This window comes from Mustela nivalis (genome assembly GCF_964662115.1).
Source record: "Mustela nivalis genome assembly, chromosome: 9".
NCBI classification, from domain to species: domain Eukaryota; kingdom Metazoa; phylum Chordata; class Mammalia; order Carnivora; family Mustelidae; genus Mustela; species Mustela nivalis.
In genome coordinates this window covers 74,120,232-74,141,926 of record NC_139028.1, presented here as the reverse complement: position 1 = coordinate 74,141,926, position 21,695 = coordinate 74,120,232, and the positions used below count along the sequence as shown (strand labels likewise).

Sequence of the window (21,695 nt, the reverse complement as noted above, 5' to 3'; positions counted from 1 at the left end):
ACAGACAGACAGACACACACACACACACACACACACGACCAGAGGCCCTGTAACTTTCTGCCCATAGGAGAGTACATGTCACCCTGAGTCCATGTCACCCACGGACACGAAGAAGCTTCTCTGGCTCCAGAGGATCACACGGGAGCCTAAAACAAACGAAGGCCTGGGCTCTCTCCCCTGCGAGTGTGTGACACTCACAGGCCGCAGACTCAATGCCATGGAAAGTAGCATTTCCCTTGTTTCCATTACGTCATCCACGCTGGAAAAGGGGGAGGGCGGGGGGGGGGACACAGCTGGGAGCAGCTGTACCACCATCTGCTCACTCCTCGCTCCTGGGCTGTGTGTGCTAGCCTGAGCAGCAGCAGCCCCCCTCCGGCCCCGGAGAGAGGAGGCGCGGTATTAAAGGTACAACACCCGATTACGGAAAAGCCTTCCAAATTATTTAGAGATAAATCACTTTCAGAATAAGTTAACAACCTCAGGAAGGTTGCTGAGCCTGTCCTCTTTGAGTTTTGGTTATTTGTTTGCATCTCTTTAGACTCAGCTACGGGGCAAACTCTGTCGGCTCAATGTGCCCCATTAGACAAGCAGAACATACAAGCAACCACCTGCCATCTGCTCCCCAAAGGAGGCAGCCAGAGCAGTACAGGTCTGCAGCTGGAAGCGTTCAGGGGAGGAGCAGGGAACATTCACTCCTGGGACACAGGCGCCAGGCCGGTGACCACTGCTTGCTTATGGGCACCCTGAGCCATTCAGCTGACCAGTCCTATCTTCTGGGGCACTCCAGAAGTTCCCTCTAGAGCACTCTGCCAGGCATGCTCTCGGAGAAGGGGAGGCTGGTGAGAGCGCCTGGGGGTGAACCACTTGGCTGGCCCCTCAACTACAGACAGGCAACAAGGCAGTAAAATAGGAGTCTGGAGGTCTGATCAAGCTACGCACGCATCTCATCTGGCCGACATAGGGCTGTATTTAAAAAGCAAAAGTGCTGGCTTTTAAAAATGAGTGATTCCATATATAAGTATCTGTACTGCTAGCTCTTCCTGGGAGTGAGGGGAAAATGAAGAGATTTGTCAATACGGGCCCCATTTCTACATGGCAGCAGTCACCAGGAGCTACTGAGATGGGGTATGTGCTCTGAAGAATGGGTCCGCATATGCCACTGCAACTAAATCCCTACCTGGACCCTGAGAGCTTTGCTGTCATGCTATTGCGTGTATAGAAGAAGAAAACCTCAGAGAACAATTTCCCGATGGTCCTTTGTTGACTCTTCCGGTTGGTTGAGATTCAGTCCCTTGGATGGCCAACTGAAATTCTACAAAGATCATTCCACCCAATACAACGAATGTATCTCAGTAGAAGGCTAGCTGCCACCATTCCTTATCACAAAAGCACATCATAGGATCTCAAAAGAACATCGTGGACTGCTTACCATACATCTTGCCTTCATCCGATAAGATGATTTTCCTCCTCCCGCAGGGTGGGTAGATAGCCAAGGCTTCCTGAAAGCTCTGCTCAATGTCAGGGCTCCAGACCCCTTCTGCGTCATTGTCGATTGGCTTATCCGCAGAGTCGCTCATTCTTTCCATGTTTTCGGCAGGGCTCTCACTGCCGCTCCAGCTGCTGGGCTCAATTTTGGCGGTTGGATTTTCCAAGCCGAAGCCTGGAGCCTTTTCAAGAAAATAAACCTAAGACAGAAATGAAAAGATAGGGTAAGGAGGAGGTAATGACCAACAACACTGCCCTTCCTCATTCCAGTACCTACTCTTCAGGCTCCAGCTTTGCTTGGACAAGAGCTCCTAGAGGAGAATACAGGGTTTGGGGAGCCAAGTGGCTTTTGTTCTTCACGTACCGCGTCAACCACGCGTACAGAAATCCAACAGCAGGCAGAAACTGGAACATCTCCACAGGCGTGAGAATGGGGCCCCCCTGGAGTTGCAAGTTCACCGTGAATCCCACAGAAACACTGACCAGATGCCTACTAGCTACCAGGAGCACTTGGAGCGAGGGTAATTCCATGTCCACGGCAAAACCAGTTGTTTCCAAGAAAATGAAGCAAAACAAAAGATGTCTGCCTTGCCGTGGCAATGGGCACAATAACTTGAAAATGTCAAATGGCCCAATATTTGTGGATGAGATCACCGAAATGCAAGATGGCGGCACGCTGCAGGAGGGACAAACACTCGTTCCCACTGAAACGGCAACACCAGGTGCCCTGCACCTGCTACCGGACAGCATTCCGCAGCAGGGGTCCTCTTCTACATGCTCGCTTCACTTGGCCACTCCCCACTTCTAGACTGTAACCTTGAAGCTGGGACCCAGTTGCCCCCATTTCTGCCTTCCCGGCAACCGACGACAAGTGGCCGGCGCACTGGCAGAAATGTTCTAGGCCTACACGGGGCCCTCCGCCCGGGAGCCTAACTTGGAATTTCTGATCACATGAAAACCATAGGGAGTCTTTCATTTCTTTTTCTGTAGCCCTGAAGATTACAGAACCGAGAGGAATTTTTCTCAAAGATTTATTCCCCTTAAATTATGCATGTAACCTATGGCCATAATGGGATAAGCTTTCCCAACAAATGTCAAACCGGCACAAACACCAGCACAAACACCAACGTGAAACTGATCTAATCCAGTACCCCCTGCAGTCTGCACACTAACATATCAATATTCCTTTGTTGAAAAAGCATCAGGTCACTGATTCAAAGGCTTCCCCAAAAAGGGAGAAGAAATGCTCCTGGGGATGGATCGAAGATGGGGAGGCTCCGGGCTTGAGTGGGAAAGTGTAGTGTAACCACCATCCTAGCCTGCTTCCCCGCCTCAAGTCCACCCAACATTACAACAGAGGTGGGTAGGAGGGAGAGAAGTGCCTGCCGGGCACCAGGGACTTCTCTCGGCTCCAGAACAGTCACCGGAGAGCAAGCAACCCGTCTTCTCTCCTTCTCTCTCCCAACTGCTTCCCTCCCACCTGCACTCCCCCAGCTGCGTCTATCAACAGATCCCAGCGGCGGAAACTCGGGGGCCCGAGAACATTACACAATTAATGGTGTAACTAGTGGGTGCTTTTGGCTCCGTACCCTGACAGCTTTTTGGATCTAGCAGCACCTGGATAAAAGGAACCTTCGGGTTGTCTGCCTTTTAAATGCTGCCACGGATCCATCATTCAAAGAACTTGTCAGCAAAATATTTACTACTCCTTACCAACACATGTACATTAACACAGGACTCTACAAACTGCCAAACGTTGAGAGGTATCAATTATGCCACAAGAAAGGGTTTTGTGATTGACCTGCCCATGAACTCCACCAAGCCTCCAGTGTGGGTCTTTTCAGTTCTCAAATTATTATTGGGGTTGGGGGGGGCGGAATTAGGAGCCTCCTAAAAATTCAAGCTGAACTGTACTATTCTACCCTACAGTCTGGTCTGCCTCCAAAGCAGTTTCTTGGAGAAAATATGAGAGGATGAGCAAATGCTTTGAGGCAGTGGGTAATCCATCTTCTGCCTCCCTACCTGACCCAAATACAGAACAAAACAACACAAATGGCCCCCATGGAAGCCCAGGCCTGTCCCTGAGCTCTGGGAGGCTCTCAGCAGTATGAACTCACTGCAGGGAGCCACACTGTAGGATGAACAGTGATGTGCCCAGCATGCAACCACGACAGCAGAGGGACACAGTCCTGGGCAATGAAGGCCAGCTGAGGAATGGTGGGATCTCTATTTGCCTAAGAACACTCCCAGGGAAGGAAGATCCTCAGTCCCCAGGCCAGAACACACCAGCAACCCCTGACCCTATGCTTGACATGCCTTATTCCTCTCCCATCAGTTGGTCATACGGCCTATGCTGGAACATGACCAGCGGCAAGGAACCCACTACCTCCCCAGCACCATCTCCCTCGTACCGGCATGCTTTAATCCTTCTGTCTAGGAGGCTAACACCCACGTCCTGGTTAACTTCCAACTATCCATCCCTTGAAAGTCTATCCATCCCTTGTGGGAGCAAATCCAACCCCCACACACCCATTCAGGTATGACAGGAACAGCCCCAGATTGTGATCCAGACTAGAGAGAAGTCACATCATTTCTCTGCCCAGTGCTCATAAATGTATCCCAGTTGATCCACAACCCTCCATAAAGGACACTCAGAGAGGGACCTAGGATCTATAAAACCTCCAAGCTCCTCAGTGCTGTTCCTGAAATTCCTCTCTTGTGCAACTGTCTTAGGAGCTAAAAACCCGAGTTTATATTTATTCCCATTAAATTCCATTACTTTTACCCTTAGGCCTTGACTCCAAGCTAGTAAGATCTTTCTGAATCATTAACTGCCAAGCTTAGTGTCTCCAGACATTGAACAACCACTGAGAGTTGCCACAGAGGAGGGTGTAAACCCATTCTAGAGAAGTTCCAGAAAAGATTCTGACTCAACATATGGAAAAATGTCCAGCTAGCTGAACTTCCACAAGGGGTGCTGTGCCTTCATGACAGACACTCTATAGAGTGCTGCAAACAACCCTTTCAAATTACTCTACAGCTAAAAATCACCAGTCCTTGGTTAGGGAATGCAGTATTAGTGAGCATTAACTTATTCATCCTTTTTATTTTTTTAAAGATTTTATTTATTTGAGAGTGGGGGAGTGTGTGTGTGTGTGTGTGTGTGTGTGAGAGAGAGAGAGAGAGAGAGCACAAGAAGGGTGAGGGGCAGAGAGAGAAGCAGGATCTCTGCTAAGCTGGGAGCCCGATGCAGGGCTTGATCCCGAGACTGAAATCATGACCAGATCTGAAGGCAGATGTCCAACTGACTGAGCCACCCGAGTGCCGCTGGATCCATCCACTCAGTAAGTATAGGCACTGTTGTAAACACGCTCATGTTTTTATTCATTTCCTGCAAAGGGGAGAACTCTGTGTCCAGGCTCTTGCGAGCTGGTCAGCTGGAGCCCAGCAGGATGGGATTACCAACTGTGGACAAGGGCCAGCACAGAGCCCCAGACGCTGCCACACACATAATCCTCAGAGTCACACATGCCCTCGGTTTTACAACCCAATTGTAAGATGAGGTCCTGTATGGGCAGAGAGTTTCCGATCACAAGACTGGGGCTGGCTGAGAAATGCTCCCCATACTAGATACCAAAATAACCGATCTGGCACTCATTCTATCCCTTTCAGCCCAGTTCAAAATCCACCTCATCCTGGAAACATGTACCCAGTGACTCTCAGAGTAAAGGCCACACATTAGGAATATCCTAAACACATGTGTAATGGGTAAATTACCACCCAATCTACCAGGCTTCAGAACGTAGAGAGCAACAAGCACCTGCTTGTTACCAATAATAAGGGCTAACTGAACGAGGCGGGCACAGAACATCTGTGCAGAGCTAAGGTCCATACCTCCTCATACATCCTATGAGCAAGGGAGTCAACTTACACTTGATGCAGTGCATGAAGAAGAAACAGAGTATTGGGGGCAGTGAACATAGCATGTGGTGTCAAGACTCAACTTGACTTGGCTTCCAAACCCGGCTCACTCACCAGCCTTGACACCCAGGCTAAATTAGGGAATCTCGCAGAACCTCAGGTTTTAACTTATAGAGGGAGATAAACTCAATTCGATTCCAACACAGGAAAGTCACTAAGGGATAGAGGGACTCTCCCCTCACAGGACTGCCACAGAGATCCAACAAGATATACTGTGTATCATTAGTCCCTGGGTGTTTCCGTTTCCATCATTAATGCATTTCCAAAGGCTCATTTTTCCCCTAAAATCCTCCTTTGCTACACTATAATAAATTCCAGAAAGAAATGTTACCAGTGACCCAAACATTCCTAACTGCCCTCACAGCTAGAATCCCTAAATGGATCACTCTTTCACAATTACCCACTGACACCTGAAGAGAGGTGACGTGATTACAGAGAAATGACATATGTGTATTTGTCCAATACACACTCGGATATAAAAGTCTGGGGGAAGAAGGGGCCGAGACAGTCCAACGTAGGTGCTTCTGACACCAACTCCATGCAAGGGATGTACTCACAAGGGGTGTGACACAGGGCACAGGAATCTGCTGCTCCCTTCAACTTAATTCCTGTGGGTCTCTCATAATGTAAGCATCTCACCCACTTATAGGTGATTTAAGAGCTCTCAAATAAAAGGGTGAGTTTTAACTAACCTCATGATTAATGAAACGCCACTGAACATGAGGGTCACAAAAAATCCATACAGATTCTTTTAGCCAATGTCTCACAGTCTATGAGACATTCAGAAAAGGGCTGGACTAGGCATTAGGACTCTGTCTCTACCTGAGTAGCCCAGGACCACACAACACTTATAGACTCCTACGTGCCTCAGTTTCCATCATTAACACTGAAGGAGGCCAACTAAGTCATTCATCGTCACCTTGCTTTCCCATACACTCTACCTACAATAAAGCTTAGTAAGGTGATTTGTTACTGCACCCCATCTGTACCCCAATCTCATTGAGGGCAAGGACCACAGCATCCCCAGTGCTGGCAGAGTCCCTGGAACCATATTCGGTGAAAGAACAAACCAACAACCAGATGACCTGAACGTTCTCTGACATCGATGCGCGTGAACTTACCACCCAAGCTTCCCCTGAGAAGGGCAAGCGTTTCAGCCCCTTTCCCATCCCTCGCCCTGACTCTGGTCAAGGTTCTAATGAGAAGATCCCCAAAGAAGATTACCAAATTAGAAAGACATAAGCGGACAGACGTAAGCCTGGCAGAGTTTGAATAACCAAGCGCTGGCTATCTAATCCAATTTTTTAATTTAGTAATCACAATTACAACCAACAGTCTTTCTGTGTTAAAAACACAATTATGGGGGCACCTGGGTGGCTCAATCAGCTAATCAAGTCGACTCTTGCTTTCAGTTCGCGTCATGATCTAGGGTCATGGCATTGAGCCCTGTGTCAGGCTCCTCACTCGGCCAGGAGTCTGCTGGAAATTCCCTCTCTCTCTCTCTCTCTCTCCCCCTCTGCCTTCCCCACCCCATGCGCCACGCATACATGCTCACACGCCCTCTCTCTCTCAAATAAATCTTTTAAAGAAAAAGACATAAACATGGTTTGGGCACTCTAGGAGCTAAGTTTCTACTTCGACAAACATACATTATTTTGAATGGAATGGTAATTTTTGAGATACAATATTTTGTCTTCTCTCTTTTTTCTAGTGGCCCCTAGATAAAACAGCATCAGAAGATGACAGCTGTAAGAAAAGCTGTACGCAGGCTATAAGGGAAGCAAAGTGGTCAGGGTATGAAGGCCAGAAGCCAAAGTGGTGGCCAAGGAAGAAATGTGAAGAGGCAAAAAATGGTAACAAAGCAAATTTGAGGGAGCAGGTGAATGAATAAGGCAACATAGGTCATGACACTAAACGGAAAGCTAAGGAAGGTTTCTGCAAGCTCAGAAGAATGTGAACATAGCAACAGTATGAGCCATTTAAAGAAACAATCACATGGTTGAAACAGTATTTGTAGTAGACAACTCAACCACACATTTGATGGCTCTAAGGTCACTCTGATCTTAATGAAAGCCAAACTTTTCTTGTAAGAAAAAAGCTGCCCTCCAATAAAAACACTAGGGCAACGATGCTTTACTTCCAAAGTGAACTAGTACATCAAATCCATATTCAACCTTCTCCAAATAAACCATGTTTCCAGCATAAAGCCAGAAGCTTTCACGGAAAGCATCTTTAATCATTGCACCACTCCCACTGGGTATTTTTTCTACCTTATGAGGTAAACACCTAAATAAGTTGCCAAAGTCATATACTAACCAAAATTTGAATCCAGGAGTCATTTTTTGTCAGCTAGAATGCACCATCCATGGGATCAGCAGACTCAAATACACTCTCACTGGACAGTGAGCTGGAGGCTGGATTTCAAAGGGAGAGAATGTAGGCAGCGCTGAACTTCAGCTCAATCTACAACTGACACCCTCAAGCACAGTCTAATTAATTCCTAATGAATAGTGATGATACTGACTCACCTCCCTGGGTAGTTGGGAGGAATGTCAGGCACTAATGATGGTTCATTGCTTTTGCATATGTAAAGTGGGACAAGTTACTAGTTCCCTATCATTTCAGACACGAGCCAAACCTGCCTACGACCAGCCTGAGAAATACAGGACCGACTGCCTGGATTTGGGAGGCAGCCTCCAGAGAAATGGGACTGCAGAATGTAAGGCACAGTCAGCGCAGAATGTTCAGGGAACGCCAACACTGAGAACTGAGGCCACGTCTGCCATCAAGCTAGTAGCAGTCAGTGAGCCTTGGTGTCATAAATTCCAACTGCCAACAGGTTCTAATTTCAGCAGAAAGGAGTGGATAATTACTCCTTCTCATTTTCCAAAAATCAATTCCATATCAACAGGATCCAACCACAAGCCAACACCTCATCACCAAGACCCGGGTGCTGAGCACCCTCCTGAGATTCCCTGATGAATACTCCTGCTCCATCAGCACTAAGAACTTGCCCAGGTGACAGTTCAAGAAAGGCTCTGACTTGGGGCGCCTGCGTGGCTTAGTGGGTTAAGGCCTCTGCCTTCGGCTCAAGTCACGATCCCAGGGTCCTGGGATCGAGCCCCACATCTGGCTCTCTGCTCAGCGGTGAGCCTGCTTCCTCCTCTCTCTCTGCCTGCCTCTCTGCCTACTTGTGATCTCTCTCTGTCAAATAAATAAATAAAAATCCTTTAAAAAAAAAAAAAAGGCTCTGACTGATTTCATGCTACGCAGCTCTGTATTACCAGCCTTTAGGGGAATCACCTTCCCCACCCCCTTAAGGAATCTGTTAGCCACTCAGAACAGAAATCTCTGCCTCTTCTTTCTGCCACCATCACCGCAAGTCAAGGTAATAATCACTGCTCTCTTTCATCGGGAAGACACCTGCCAAAGAACTAGGCCACAGACTCAGGTCCAGACAGGCTATCCAATCTGACCATTCCCAAGAGAAGACTGATACCCAGACAGTGCACTCATCCAAGAAGCTTGAGCTGGAAGTCATGACCTGCAGTCACAGACCCCCGGGAGGCAGACCACTGAACACATTTCAAAGCCAGAAAGAGAAGTTTCTTTCCAGCTCTAAGAGAAAAAGAAATGCCACAAGAGTTGGCGTTAAGTAGCTCTCAGGCGGCTCAAATGGAAAACCTGCAGGATCTTTCTTAGGATAACAGTCAAAGAAAAGCCCAAAACTAACCCCCCTCAATTCTAGCAGGTCTATAGAGTGAACCTATATTTAAGACAGACTCCCCAATCATAATGCTTATTCAAAACAAAGAAAACAAACACCATGAAAAGAATACTCCTTAATCACTAAGTCATGGATAATGTTACTTTCTTAGTCAGTGAGGTTCACCATCAGATTATTGTGATGCCTTCTCATTTTCGCTGACAATGAGTACAAATTTAAAAACCAAGAGTAGAGAGTTTGTATTTGCAAAGATACCAACACAACAGATAAATACATACACTACACTTGGCCAAACCCTACAACAAACATTTCAAAAGGGTCCGTCTCAATCCCCTGCCGAAGAAGAGTGCCTACAAAGGAGCCTCATACAGTCAGAGTGCTGTATGGGTGGCAAGTCTGTAGGTCATGACTGGGGTGTCATCCTTCATACAAAAAGACATGGGGACTCACTCTGTTACAAAGCTTGTTGCCAGCCAACGTAATGATATGTTAGTTCAGGGCTAACACCGAGTCCCAACAGCTGACCTGCCCAGATGTAGTTCCTCTGGCTGATCTGGAGGTCGGATTCTATGGCATCAGAAACAGTCCTCCCTAGTCCACACCCAGAAATGGTCCCAAGCCACCTTCTCTAGCTCCTGTGACTTAGGGTGCTTCCCTCACACTGGCCATGCTTGCGTCTACCCTGGACTACTGACACAGCATGCAGGGGACAGAAGCACTAGGTAAATCTATAGCTCACTTCAGACTGGGTCATCAGTCAATCAACAAGGGCAACCGAAGCAAGCTGGCATTTCAAAGTGCTGAAATGGGAAGTCCAAACTCTGCTCCAGTTTTCTGACTGGGAACACTGGCATTTAAATGCTGTCTTTCGACCCAACAGACCCACATGAATCTCGTGGTCACTGGCATTAGAAGATCCACAATCAGGGTGGCTCTGATGGTTCGGCACCTGACTCTTGATTTCAGCTCAGATCATGAGCTCCGGGTCATGAGATCGAGCCTCAGCAGGGAGCCTGCCTGAGATTCCCTCTCCATCTTCCTCTGCCTCCCCCCACCCCTCGAGCACTCCCTCTCTCTCCCCTGAAGTAAAGAAATAAAATCTTAAAAAAAAAAAAAAAAAAAGTGGAGGAAAAGTAAAGTAAATAAATAAAATCTTTAAAAAAAAAAAAAAGTGGAGGAAAAGAAGAACCACCACCAAAATCTAGGCTCCGATGTGTCCAGGAGGGAAAAAAAACTACTCTTTCCTGTCACCTTGGGGTAACCAAGGACATAATTTATCACAGTGCATTTTGTTCCTTTTCAGCCTCTCAGCCACCAAACATCAGGATAGTGCTTTTTTGGGTCTGGCCATTTTTAAGGTATCCAAGCACAGCGATCCTCATCGCAAATCACACATGAGTATCTCCCCCCCCCAAACATGATCTTAAACCTGCCTGCAAGCTAGGACCTCGGACAGTGGCAGGTAGTATCAGGAGACTGGATGAAAGGGAGCATCACAGCAGCGGCCACAACTAACCCTTCTGATTCCACAGTAACCTCAGAGGGAAAGTTTATTCCAGAGCCCTCGATAATTCACTTTTTCTGAATTATGCTTTTATGCGATGCCATCGGCATACAAGGAAACATCCCCTGAATTAGTCACTGGATTTACTCCAGGACTTTGAAAATGGCCTTCGTCATATATCAGAATGCTCTTTACAAAGATCCCAAAGAAAGTTTGATAACAAGACAACGTTATGTGTTTTTGTTTTTCGTTTTTTGTTTTTTTTTAACCTGTGGTCAACCCACTAGGCCCTGGCTTTACTCACTGGCCACCAAGTGCTCTAAGCCACACTGTCAGGCCCCGCGGAGAAAGCAAGGAGGTTATTTTCAACAAATTTGGCTTTATTCCCAAATCCGCGTTAGATCCCTACCTCCACCTCCACCCCCTTCTTCTCTCCTGAGGTTTCCTACTTTTCATTTATGCTATTTTACAGCCTTGCAAGCTGCCTTAAATTTATTCTGAAACAAAAGAGGGAAACTGGGGTGCCTGGATGGTTCAGTGGATTAAACCTCTGCCTTTGGCTGCTCAGGACATGATCTCAGGGTCCTGGGACCGAGCCCCACATCAGGCTCTCTGCTCAGCAGGGAGCCTGCCTTCTCCGCTCTCTCTGCCTGTCCCCCTGCCTACTTGTGATCTCTCTCTGTCAAATAAATAAAATCTTAAAAAAAAAAAAAAAAGAGGGAAACCATTTCTGTTTTCTCATCATCCACTCCCATCCGCCACCATGTGCTAGGCACTAGAGAAATGGAGAGAAATAAGTGTGTCGTCCTCCCTGCCCTTAAGGAGCAGCCTACAGGTGGGGAGACAGATCACACGGGCCGGGCCACCCCACACCACAAAAATAGCCCAGGGCTGTTTCACACCGTGGCCGACACGCACACACTAGCAACACATGGAGCGTGCCCGCAGCTCCTGAAGGTGTGTGTGCAACTATCTGGGGGCAGGAAGGACGAAGGACAGATACTTTTATAAATCTGAAATCAGAATGTTTTCATCAAAAGCACTTTCAGCATGGTCCAAGGCCAGAGCAGTCCTCTAGATAAAGTCACGCATGACGACAGGACAGGACCCTAAGCATTCCAACTTCAGAGACAGGTTTTAGAGATGGTGTAGACGGGCTGCTTTCTTACACAGGCCAGAGCCACCGGATGAACTCCACTCAGCGCCCTGTCGCCCAGCTCCTCAATTACTGTTCATTGACCTTTGACCTCAAGCACCCACCCTTATTCCCCTGGTCCCCAAAGATGGCTGCATGCTGATGGCACAGTCAGCCCCAACCCGGCACAGAAACTGGACCCCTGTGCTCTCATGGAGACACAGAAGTCTAAGAACTGCCCACAAGTTAACCCAGGCCAACAGCGACACGTGCAAGCGTGTAAGCTGACCCAGAACAGACCCTGCTTGTTCCCGAATATCCACTTGTTTCCAGTGTTACGGCTGTCATGGAGTCCTGACTCTTCAGAAATGCAACGTGCCATTTAATGAAGACACAGCGACAGAGCAGTTGCAAAACAGGTCTTCCATTGGGAGGGATGCAAATTCAGAGACAAATAAGAGCCTCTCACCCTAGCCCCCAGCCCACTCCTCCAAATTTATACCCAGTTCAACTTCAGGGAGAGCATGCATCTCAGCACTTTGGCTAGGAACTGGCCAGGGTAAGAGAGTATTGTTTCCCCCTTTAGACAATGAGCCATTCCTGCCCAAATAAATACATAAACAAACATATGAGCACCTACTATGTATACAGCATCAGCTCTAAGCAGGCCACAAACACTTGGGAGGCACACAGTGAGGCAAGACCCCTAGGCAAAGAGAAGAACCTTCGGGAAGGCTGAGGTACCCACTTCGGGAATCAGGCCTCTCTGTGCCTTCACTTCGGCAGGGCCTAGAGTGCTCTGGAGGAGGGCAGACCACCAGACTCCTCTCTCGCCCTCCCACTGCACCAGCAAAGAGTCCCAGTATCAAGAAAGAAAGGCAAAAGGCCACAACTTGATTCCATTGACATTTCCACAGCTCTCCAACACACACACACACATACACACACACACACAGGGAGCCTCTTCAGAGGGGTCTCCAACACAATCTGCTAACCTCAGGAGAAGAACAAGGAAGGCCAAACCTTCAATCCATCTCTCACTCATCCAACTGGAATCCATGCCGATTCCCCCTGTGGAATCCCACCGATGCGCTCGCTCTTGCCCGGGCTCTCCCTTTGTGGATTTTCCTGGTGTTGATTCCCCATTAGTTCTACTGACTTGACTCAACTTGAAGGCCAAACAGGCCCAAAAGGACACCAAACAACCCCAAACCCACACACTAGACACACTTGGCAGTGACACCTTCAAAGCCGCTTCTCTGCACTGAGGATCCTTCCCTGAAAGCATTCATGGAAAACCAAAAAGGATTTCCGAGGTCCTGGGTATGGAGACCCAATTCATATAGTGCCCTTGGAGAGATTCTGCTACTCAGGGAACCTGGCTGGAGCAGCACCCAGGCTCCACCCAGCCCTTCCGATGCAACTCAATCCCGAGAATGTCCACTTGACCCCCCATCCCTCAGCCGCATGCCCTTCCACGCCTCTCCATGCCCCTCCACCCCTAAGGACTCTACCCCTGGCTCCCAGGTGGGACCTTCCACCCTTCTCAGAGCTGGGCAGTCGCCAGTGTCCCCACACCACCACCACACCCCACAACCAAGTCCTGCCCAGTTCCCAGCTCTGGATGGAGGCTGGGTGACATGGGTGGCCTCTTGAAAGTATCCCAGCTCTGATGCTAAAAGTGTGAATCAGAGTCCCCAGGAGAGGTATTTTTGGCAAGTCTCCCTAGTGCTCTTCTTTGGCCAGAAGAGTCTTCCTAAAATGCAATTATGACTTTTATCATCTGCTCCTTAAAATCTTCCAGCAGATCCCCACCCACTACAGGACCCAACTGGCTGCCAGGGGCACCCATGGCCTTGACCACCTAACTGCAGCCTGTTCTCAGACGCCTGTCCAGTCCCCTGCATGCCAACCACGTGACCACTCCACGGCACCCAGACACAGCAGGCTGCCTGCTTCACCCTTCAGCCGCCTAGGTCCCTCTGCTCAGATGCTCCCCTCATCAGCCGCTCTGCCCAACAAATATCTATCTGTCCTTTCAAGACCAACACCACCAACCTCTCTCTGGGAAGCCTGAGCAGCTTCCTCCACCCAGAGATGTCACTTCCGTGTCCCCGCAGCACCTCAAACAAACTTCTAACACCACACGTGCATGCCTCACCACTGAGTCCTCATAAGAAACAGTCTCCCAGCTTGTCAGTAAGTTCCCTAGCAGTCCTAGAACATCCCTCAATACCAGACAAGTTGCTGGAACTTCAAAAAGTGTTTGCTACCTGTTCTTCTTTGCGGGTATCCCTACAGCTTCAGGGACTATGCCCTAAATCTGCAGAGCCTATATGGCAAAGCCATGAAATGTGTGTGTGTGTGTGTGTGTGTGTGTGTGTGTATGCTATCTAGGGTTCTGGAATACCAAAGAGTTTGAATTTTTAGTTCCCCACTTATTAGCTATGTCTCAGTGTAACCCTCCCACTTTGGTGCAAATGAGAATTAATAATTACTACTTGTTATAAAGACTATGAGATGGGGCACCTGGGTGGCTCAGTGTGTTAAGCCTCTGCTTTCAGCTCTGGTCATGATCCCAGGGTCCTAGGATCGAGCTCTGCATCGGGCTCTCTGCTCAGTGGGGAGCCTGCTTCCTCCTCTCTCTCTGCCTGCCTCTCTGCCTACTTGTGATCTGTCTGTCAAATAAATTAAAAAAAAAAAAAAAAACCTTTAAAACACTAAAAATAAAAATAAAAAAATAAAAAGACTACTAGATGATCCGTGTCAAGTACAGGTGTTTCAATTATTAGCAGTAATTACGTGCATTTTTTACCATTATCTGTACGCTTATAGATGAGTGGGTGAGTGCACACACATCTTAGAACTGTGCCTGAAACATTATAGGCCCTCAAAATAATTGCTGAACAAATGTGTACAGCTATAATTACTAATTACTGCTTTTTCTGCTACATTGCAAGTTTTCCTACTTGCTACGCCTTTCCTGCTACATTGCAAGTTTTCAGAAGGCAGGGGCTTTGGACCATTCATTTCTGTACCTTTTCCCCACCTCAGCTCCATAAATAATTGTCTGATTTAGTTTAACATAAAATATTAATACAAGTTTATGACAATATATTAAGATATTCATCCTTGTCGAAGGAATCACAAAGATGGCCTCAGGCACACTCTAGACCAAACCCACAGAACAAAATTAAAGAGTCACTGGCTTGAAAACCTTCCTCTAATCTCCAAACACCCTTAACTAGCTGGCCTCTAGGCTCAACATCAACTCTGTGGGCCCCTCTTCAAGGTCCGGCCTGTTACCTAATGAGCCACCATCCGAGGTCTTAAGTGATGATATACACATTCCCTGGTCTGTGGCATCCCCACCCCGGTCCCCAGCCACAGCCCCCCCTACCACCACCACCCGGAGACATGGGCCACAGCCTCTGCAGCTCACAGCCAGTCCTCCCCCTGGGGCCTGGGGGCAGCAGGAGGCTGGCCAACGTGTCAGGTTACCACAAAATCACAGCGGGCCTGCACAGTCAGCGAACCGGCCAAGTGCAGAAAAGAGAAGCCCAGGAGGAAAAACTAGACATTCGAGTCTGAGTCTAAGAGGAACTGGGGTTTAAGAAATATACTTTAAATTCACAACTACGCTCTTAACGTTACCACTATAGCCTCTACAATAACTCATTCATTTAGTGCCCCGCCCCCAGAGTAGCTTATATTTATATTATACTTAACTGCTTTGAACGTGTTTTTAAAAACATCATTTTTAAGGCCAGAGAGGAAGATGGGGGGGGGGGGGGTTGTTTTGTTTTGGTTTGGCTTTTTTTGTAGCTTGCTTATTTAGTTTGATTATTTTATAAAAGTCAGATTTGGGTCAATGAAGGTTCTAACAAGTATTCCCATTCAACAAGTCCCTGATATTACTCAGCTTTAATTTTCTCCAAACTAAATTCAAACATGACAGAGCTCATTAGCTCAGCTGAAGGAGAGGCAGACCTTCAAGAAAGAAAAGGCTAATAAAAAGCACTCACACATTTTTTTTTCTTTTTCCTAAAATGAAATCAAAGGTCACTCCCGCGCTACCCTCGTGCAGGAACCCCGGCGGCTTGATGTGGGCTAACCCAGCCCACGGACTTCAAACAAAGTTAACTTCAATCACTGCAGCCAGTTAACAGGTTATTGATTCTCCAGCCACTGTTCTTTCATCTGGGTGTACTCCGCAGACCAGGCCTCTTTAATGGGCTCCTAGCAATTGTTTTAATAAGAGGGTGGGTAGAGACCCAGCTCCAAGAAATGCCCTTCTCTGGCTGGGCAGGTAAACCCCGAGACTGGATTTGGTTCCCATTCGGTTTCCCACTGATAACACGGCAGGTTAGATTCCCTGGAGGTGTTGAAAGGGAGACAGATTTAGAAAGAAAGAAAAAGGAAGGAAGGAAGGAAGGAAGGAAGAAGAAAAAAACAAAGAAAGAACAAGAAATCCCAAATGAGGGGAAGAAAAAAAAAAACAGATTCTCTGCAATCTTCTTTTAAAAGTTTCTTTAAAAAAAAAAAAAAAGACTCTACTGCAATTTCTTAAAGGGGAAGGCAGCAGGGGACTTTCAAATGATGATCTTAGTGACGACCAGACCAGCTGCTAAACATGCAGACAGGCAGATTCTGCGTTTCATTTCTTTTAACTTTTAAGAAATAATCCTCTCCTGATCCCATCAATAAAAACTTCAGAGAAGGAACCTATTACCTACCAGCAGACTCTGAGTTCTGCAAGTGGAGAAGCACACACATCAACAGTGAAATTACCAGCAGTTTCATCCTGTCTTTAAAAATGGCCTAATTCCTGGAAGAGAGGATCCCATGTGCATGCTCCTCCTTGGGCTGTCAGAATTCACACAGTTCATACAGGACACATCACACCATGCAATTATCAATGGCACTGCCACTGCTAAAAGATCTTTAATCCTGACTTTTTTTCTTAAAAAAAAAAAAAAAAAAACCACCATAAAATCTCTCCTTATTAGCCCAGCTCTCTCAGCCTGTTCAGTGTGCCTGGTCACTTACAGGAGAAGGAGAAAACCCTGGAGGTGCGGCTCATCTTTCCCCAGCTGTGTCTCCCAGGGAGCTGTTCGTGTGTCTCCGCAGTGCGATGCCACGCCACCGTGCTGGCCGACAGGGTTTAAAATTAGCCGAGCCACGGGTAACCTTCGGACAAGGTTAGCCAGCAGAGCAGCGCGTGGCTCAGGGAGGGACATTAATGAGAAGCCAAGGAGAGCTCTTCCCTGAGCCCATGCAGGCCCCTCAGGGCCCTCACCCTCTAGAATCCTGGAGGAGCCAGGGACGCCTCCTGGGCCTGAGGAGGCTGACCTCGGCTCTTTTTTTTTTTTTTTTTTTTTTTTTATTTGACAGAGAGAGATCACAAGTAGGCAGAGAGGCAGGCAGAGAGAGAGAGGAGGAAGCAGGCTCCCTGCTGAGCAGAGAGCCCGATGTGGGACTCGATCCCAGGACCCTGAGATCATGACCTGAGCCGAAGGCAGCGGCTCAACCCACTGAGCCACCCAGGGGCCCCTCAGCTCTTATTTTTAACCCACCAAGTCAGCAGCTTCCTTCGCAGGCGATCGACACAAGCTCTGCATGTGTTTCCCCAAGTCTGAATTCAGCATAACTCAGCCGCTGGTTATACTTTCATTTTTAAAACCCTTAAACTGGATTTTAAGAACACCATGCCCAAGGAACACTTCTAAATGTGAAGCTCATAGCCACAGAGGACCACCAGAGTGGAACCTACAGAAACATACACAGGAGGACAGGCACTGTACTCACGGTCCTCCACCAAACCACAGGCAGTGCGGACCATGCTTTCTGATTACTTTCTAGCACTAATACCATTATTCTTACTGATACTATTTATTATTGTTACTCCCTATAGTTTTGGGGTTCTGTTCTAACATCTCACATTCAGCATTACCCAGAGTCCCAAAATAGTCTTTGCATTTGTGGTTTTTAAGAGGTATCATATTTCACGGCATGGATATCTGCTATTTTGACTATTTCCCCACGTGTGCACATGTTTATCCTGCCCAACCGTTCAGTGACAGCAAACATCCTTGTAATCATCTCCTAAGGACAGACTCCTGGTGTCCACAAGGTCCAGAAAGAAACTGAAGCCACTGGTGCAGACTGGGGACCCTCGAAGTCAGGGACTGCCTGTCACACTGTAGTGTTTTCTAAAGAAAGGAAGGTGTTTTGGCATTTTCCAAATAGACAAGCGTAAGTTCTAATGCGACGCTTTCCAAGCACATATCGGGGGATGATCATCAGGCCAGCATAGCAGAAGTCCCCTGGGCAATGGGGCAGAGAATACCACAAGCAAAGGACGCATCTCACACCTCTGAACACGGGTCAATGGTGATTCGGATGCTACTGGCATCATCCACAGCTCCCCGCTGGTACGGCCACACTGGTTGTTCAACATACTGAAATTCGTTCACACGAGTTGAAGAGTCAGTGGCACAAGCCCAGTAAATATGCCCCTGTCCCCCTGGCTCCCACCCTCCTCCCAGAGCCCCAGCCTCCTCCCTATTAGAGTAAAGGTTAGTACCTGGCACACCAGGGGCCTCCAGGGGTTTCCCTTGGGTTGATGTCTGTATGGTTCAGTAAACGTCTGAAATGTCCCTCCTGTTCACGGACAACCTACATCTCAAGATTTGCTTTTAAAACTTTGTTCATCCTCTCTGCCAACCAGCTCCTCAGAGACTACTGGTTAAAAAACCGAATCATCACTTCAGCACTGTTTCTTAAATTCATTAAGTTCCCTAATATTTTAAACTGAAATGGATAATTAATTAGAAGCACTTACCAAGATGCCTAGCAGAGAGCTGTTCCCACTAAGTTATTCTCTCCCAAGCCCAGGGAGTTGGGTTAGACAAAGATGGACATTATAAGCATAAGATCCATACGCTGGGCTCTAACACCCGTGAGACTGGGTCCCCAAGGAGCAAAGCTATCTGCTTAAATCACATGAGACTTTAAGGAACTCTCAGATCATCAACTATAATTCGCAGGACACTAAAGCAAAAATATAAAAATGCTAAAATGAAGAAGGAAGTAGAAGAGTCAAGTACAGTCTAACCTGTTCGCCCGTTGCCCTGGCACTGGATTACCTCGAACACCAGTAAACGTGACCTTCTGGAGCTGGGGGCACTGCTATGCTACTGGGAGCACCATCTCTACCTCATCTCTCTTTGCTAAGCTGAATTATTTTCTGTGTAAGGGAACAGATAACTAGCAAGTGGACAGAATTTCATTTCCTCTGAACGTTTTCGTCTCTCTTCTTCTGCGGATGCCAGGACAGAACACCAGCCAGGAAAGGGAAGAACACCACACCAGAAGCCTGTAAATCAGACTTTGAAAACCAAAAAGGAGCTAACCTGGATGCATTACAGCCCCGCCCAGCCCAGCCAGCTCGGGTGTTTCTCCAAGCTGCTGGGATGGTGACCCACAGTGGAATCAGCTCAAAGACCATGTCCATCCAGGTCTCCACTGCAGAAGAATATATGCCAAATTTCAGGTCACTGGTGGGAGCTATTTTTGACTCCCAATACCAAATACAGCAGGAAAAGTATAAGGAAATACCTTGTAGTAGTAACTGAAGATAATAATCACAGCTAAGATTTACTTAACACTACTGTGTGTGAGGTACAAGGATCAAGACTTTGCTTTTACCATTTCTCCTCATCCTCATCAAAACTCTCCTAAGTAAGGATGTAATATTATTATACCTGTTATTCACATAATGAAGAAAATGAAGTTTACAAACACTAAGTCATTTATCCACTTGTCAAACAGAGATCTTCAAACCCAGACCCATCTCACCTTGAGCCCAACGTCTGTTTCTGTGACACATTGAACCTCCCCTCGTTGGAGGCAAGCAAGGAGCAGCTGAGAGATCTCATAACAGGGTCTCGGGAACTGGAGTGGGAAGATGCAATCTGACCTCTGATGCATGACAGATGAAAACAAACTGCCTGCTATATGCCGGCTCTGTCCTGGGTGCTTAGAACACAGGAAGTGTAGGAGACCCCCAGGAATGAAGCTAGCACACTGTTAGAGCGGCTCAATTTTTCTCACAACAAAGGCAACTTGAAAAGCAAGGCCGTCGGAGAGTCCAGACACCCATCCCAGGGAGCCCGGCAGAGCTGGCACATGGCGAGCTCGTATCCTTCTCTCTCCCAGAACACACCTGGGAGGCTGCAGACCTCCTACCTTCTGCAGCGCGGGGGGGGGGGGGGGCGGGGGGCATTCTGGCCCTTCTCTTTATAAACTCCCTGCACCTCAGCTTTTCGCCAACACAAAGATGATACTTACAGTAAATAAACAATTCAAATTTGTATTAGAATAAACTCCCTGCACCTCAGGTTTTGCCAACACAAAGATGATACTTACAGTACATAAACAATTCAAATTTGTGTTAGAATAAACTCCCTGCACCTCAGGTTTTCGCCAACACAAAGATGATACTTAGAGTAAATAAGCAATTCAAATTTGTGTTAGAATGTATTAAGAACAAAACCAGAAAAGGGGATGAATGAACAAGTCCCACGGGAGAGTAAGTACAGGACTTTGCCCCTTGGCAAGAAGAGGGAAAGGACAAAATCAAGCAAGCTGAATCCGTGACTTTAGGGCTCTTCATCAGCAAATGTGTAGAGACGGTGGGCACATGTGCAGTGAACAGGACCCAAGGAATATGCCAGTGCTGCTGTGGGTGAAGGTCCAAATGGCTATACTTAACAAGAGCCTCAAAGGCTTACATCCTCAGACTTAGTAATCCTCACCCTAGAAATCTACTGAGAAGAGAATTCCATGAAGAAAAGCATTCGAATCACAAAGATACACTCCAGAATCACCCCTAATACCATGAACACCAGAATAACTAAGAAATTCACAGTATGTGAATGCAAAGGAAATCTGTCTCCATTTATAAGAAAAAAATGAAAAAGAACAGACCGAAACATTAGGGAAAGCTTCTCAAAGAATCCGGATTTTTTAAAGCAAAATACAAAATTATATATTTTTAAATATACATTTGTATGTATACATGTAAGTATATGTGAAACTGTATGCACAGATGTATTCAGACATATTATTTAAAATATATTTATATGTATTACGTAGACATGAAACTGTGTAAGTGTATATCTGTAATTTAGTTTTATGCCCGTATCTACAGAAATAAAGCAATTGAAATTTTTTTAAAAGAGTTATTCTCTTAGGAGGCTGACATTACAGGTTTTGTCTTATACCTTTTTTTCATCTTCTATTGTTTCTGTAATTTTTAAGAAAGGGCTCCAATTTTTTTTTAAGAAAATTTAAATTGAGACATTCAAGCGCATGAATGCAAAAGGGAAGCTTTAGAGGTCACACGTGTGGGGATACTTGAATCCTCTCTATCATCAGGACCCACCAGAAGAAGCCCATCTCCACTCTCTATGTCTACTCACAAGCTTCAAACACAGACACACAGATGATCGTGTGCTTCAGGGAGACCTGAGGGCTTGATGTCCCCCTTACCTTTCTGGCAGCAATCACAGTAGAACACTTACGGAGTGTGGATTCTGGAGCTGGCCCCACTAGATACACTTTATATGGCCATTCATTTACTCCTTATAACAATCCTATAGGGAAAGTACTATCATGACTCCCATTTTGAAATGAGGAAACTCGACCTCGCTCAGACTGGTGGCAAAGCCAAGATCTGAACACAGACTAACCTTGGAGTCTACAGTGATAAGAACCAACCCGGACTGTGGAGACAAGTTGCCCACCAGGTGCTCCGCCGGTACGTCTTATCCAAAACATCTTTCCCCCCTCAGCCACCT

At 47.0% G+C, this 21,695-nt stretch overlaps 1 protein-coding gene across 5 annotated transcripts in view; it reads right to left on the bottom strand.

Annotated features, from left to right (window-relative positions):
- Positions 1-21,695, bottom strand: part of TEAD1 (TEA domain transcription factor 1) — a 260,054-nt gene that overhangs the window by 173,682 nt on the left and 64,677 nt on the right. For all 5 annotated transcript variants that reach the window (XM_082683206.1, XM_082683207.1, XM_082683203.1 and 2 more), the window contains one exon: positions 1,430-1,685. In XM_082683206.1, coding sequence (XP_082539332.1) covers positions 1,430-1,586 — 157 coding nt within the window. In that variant the 5' untranslated portion in view covers positions 1,587-1,685. The remainder of the gene's footprint in view (positions 1-1,429; positions 1,686-21,695) is intronic.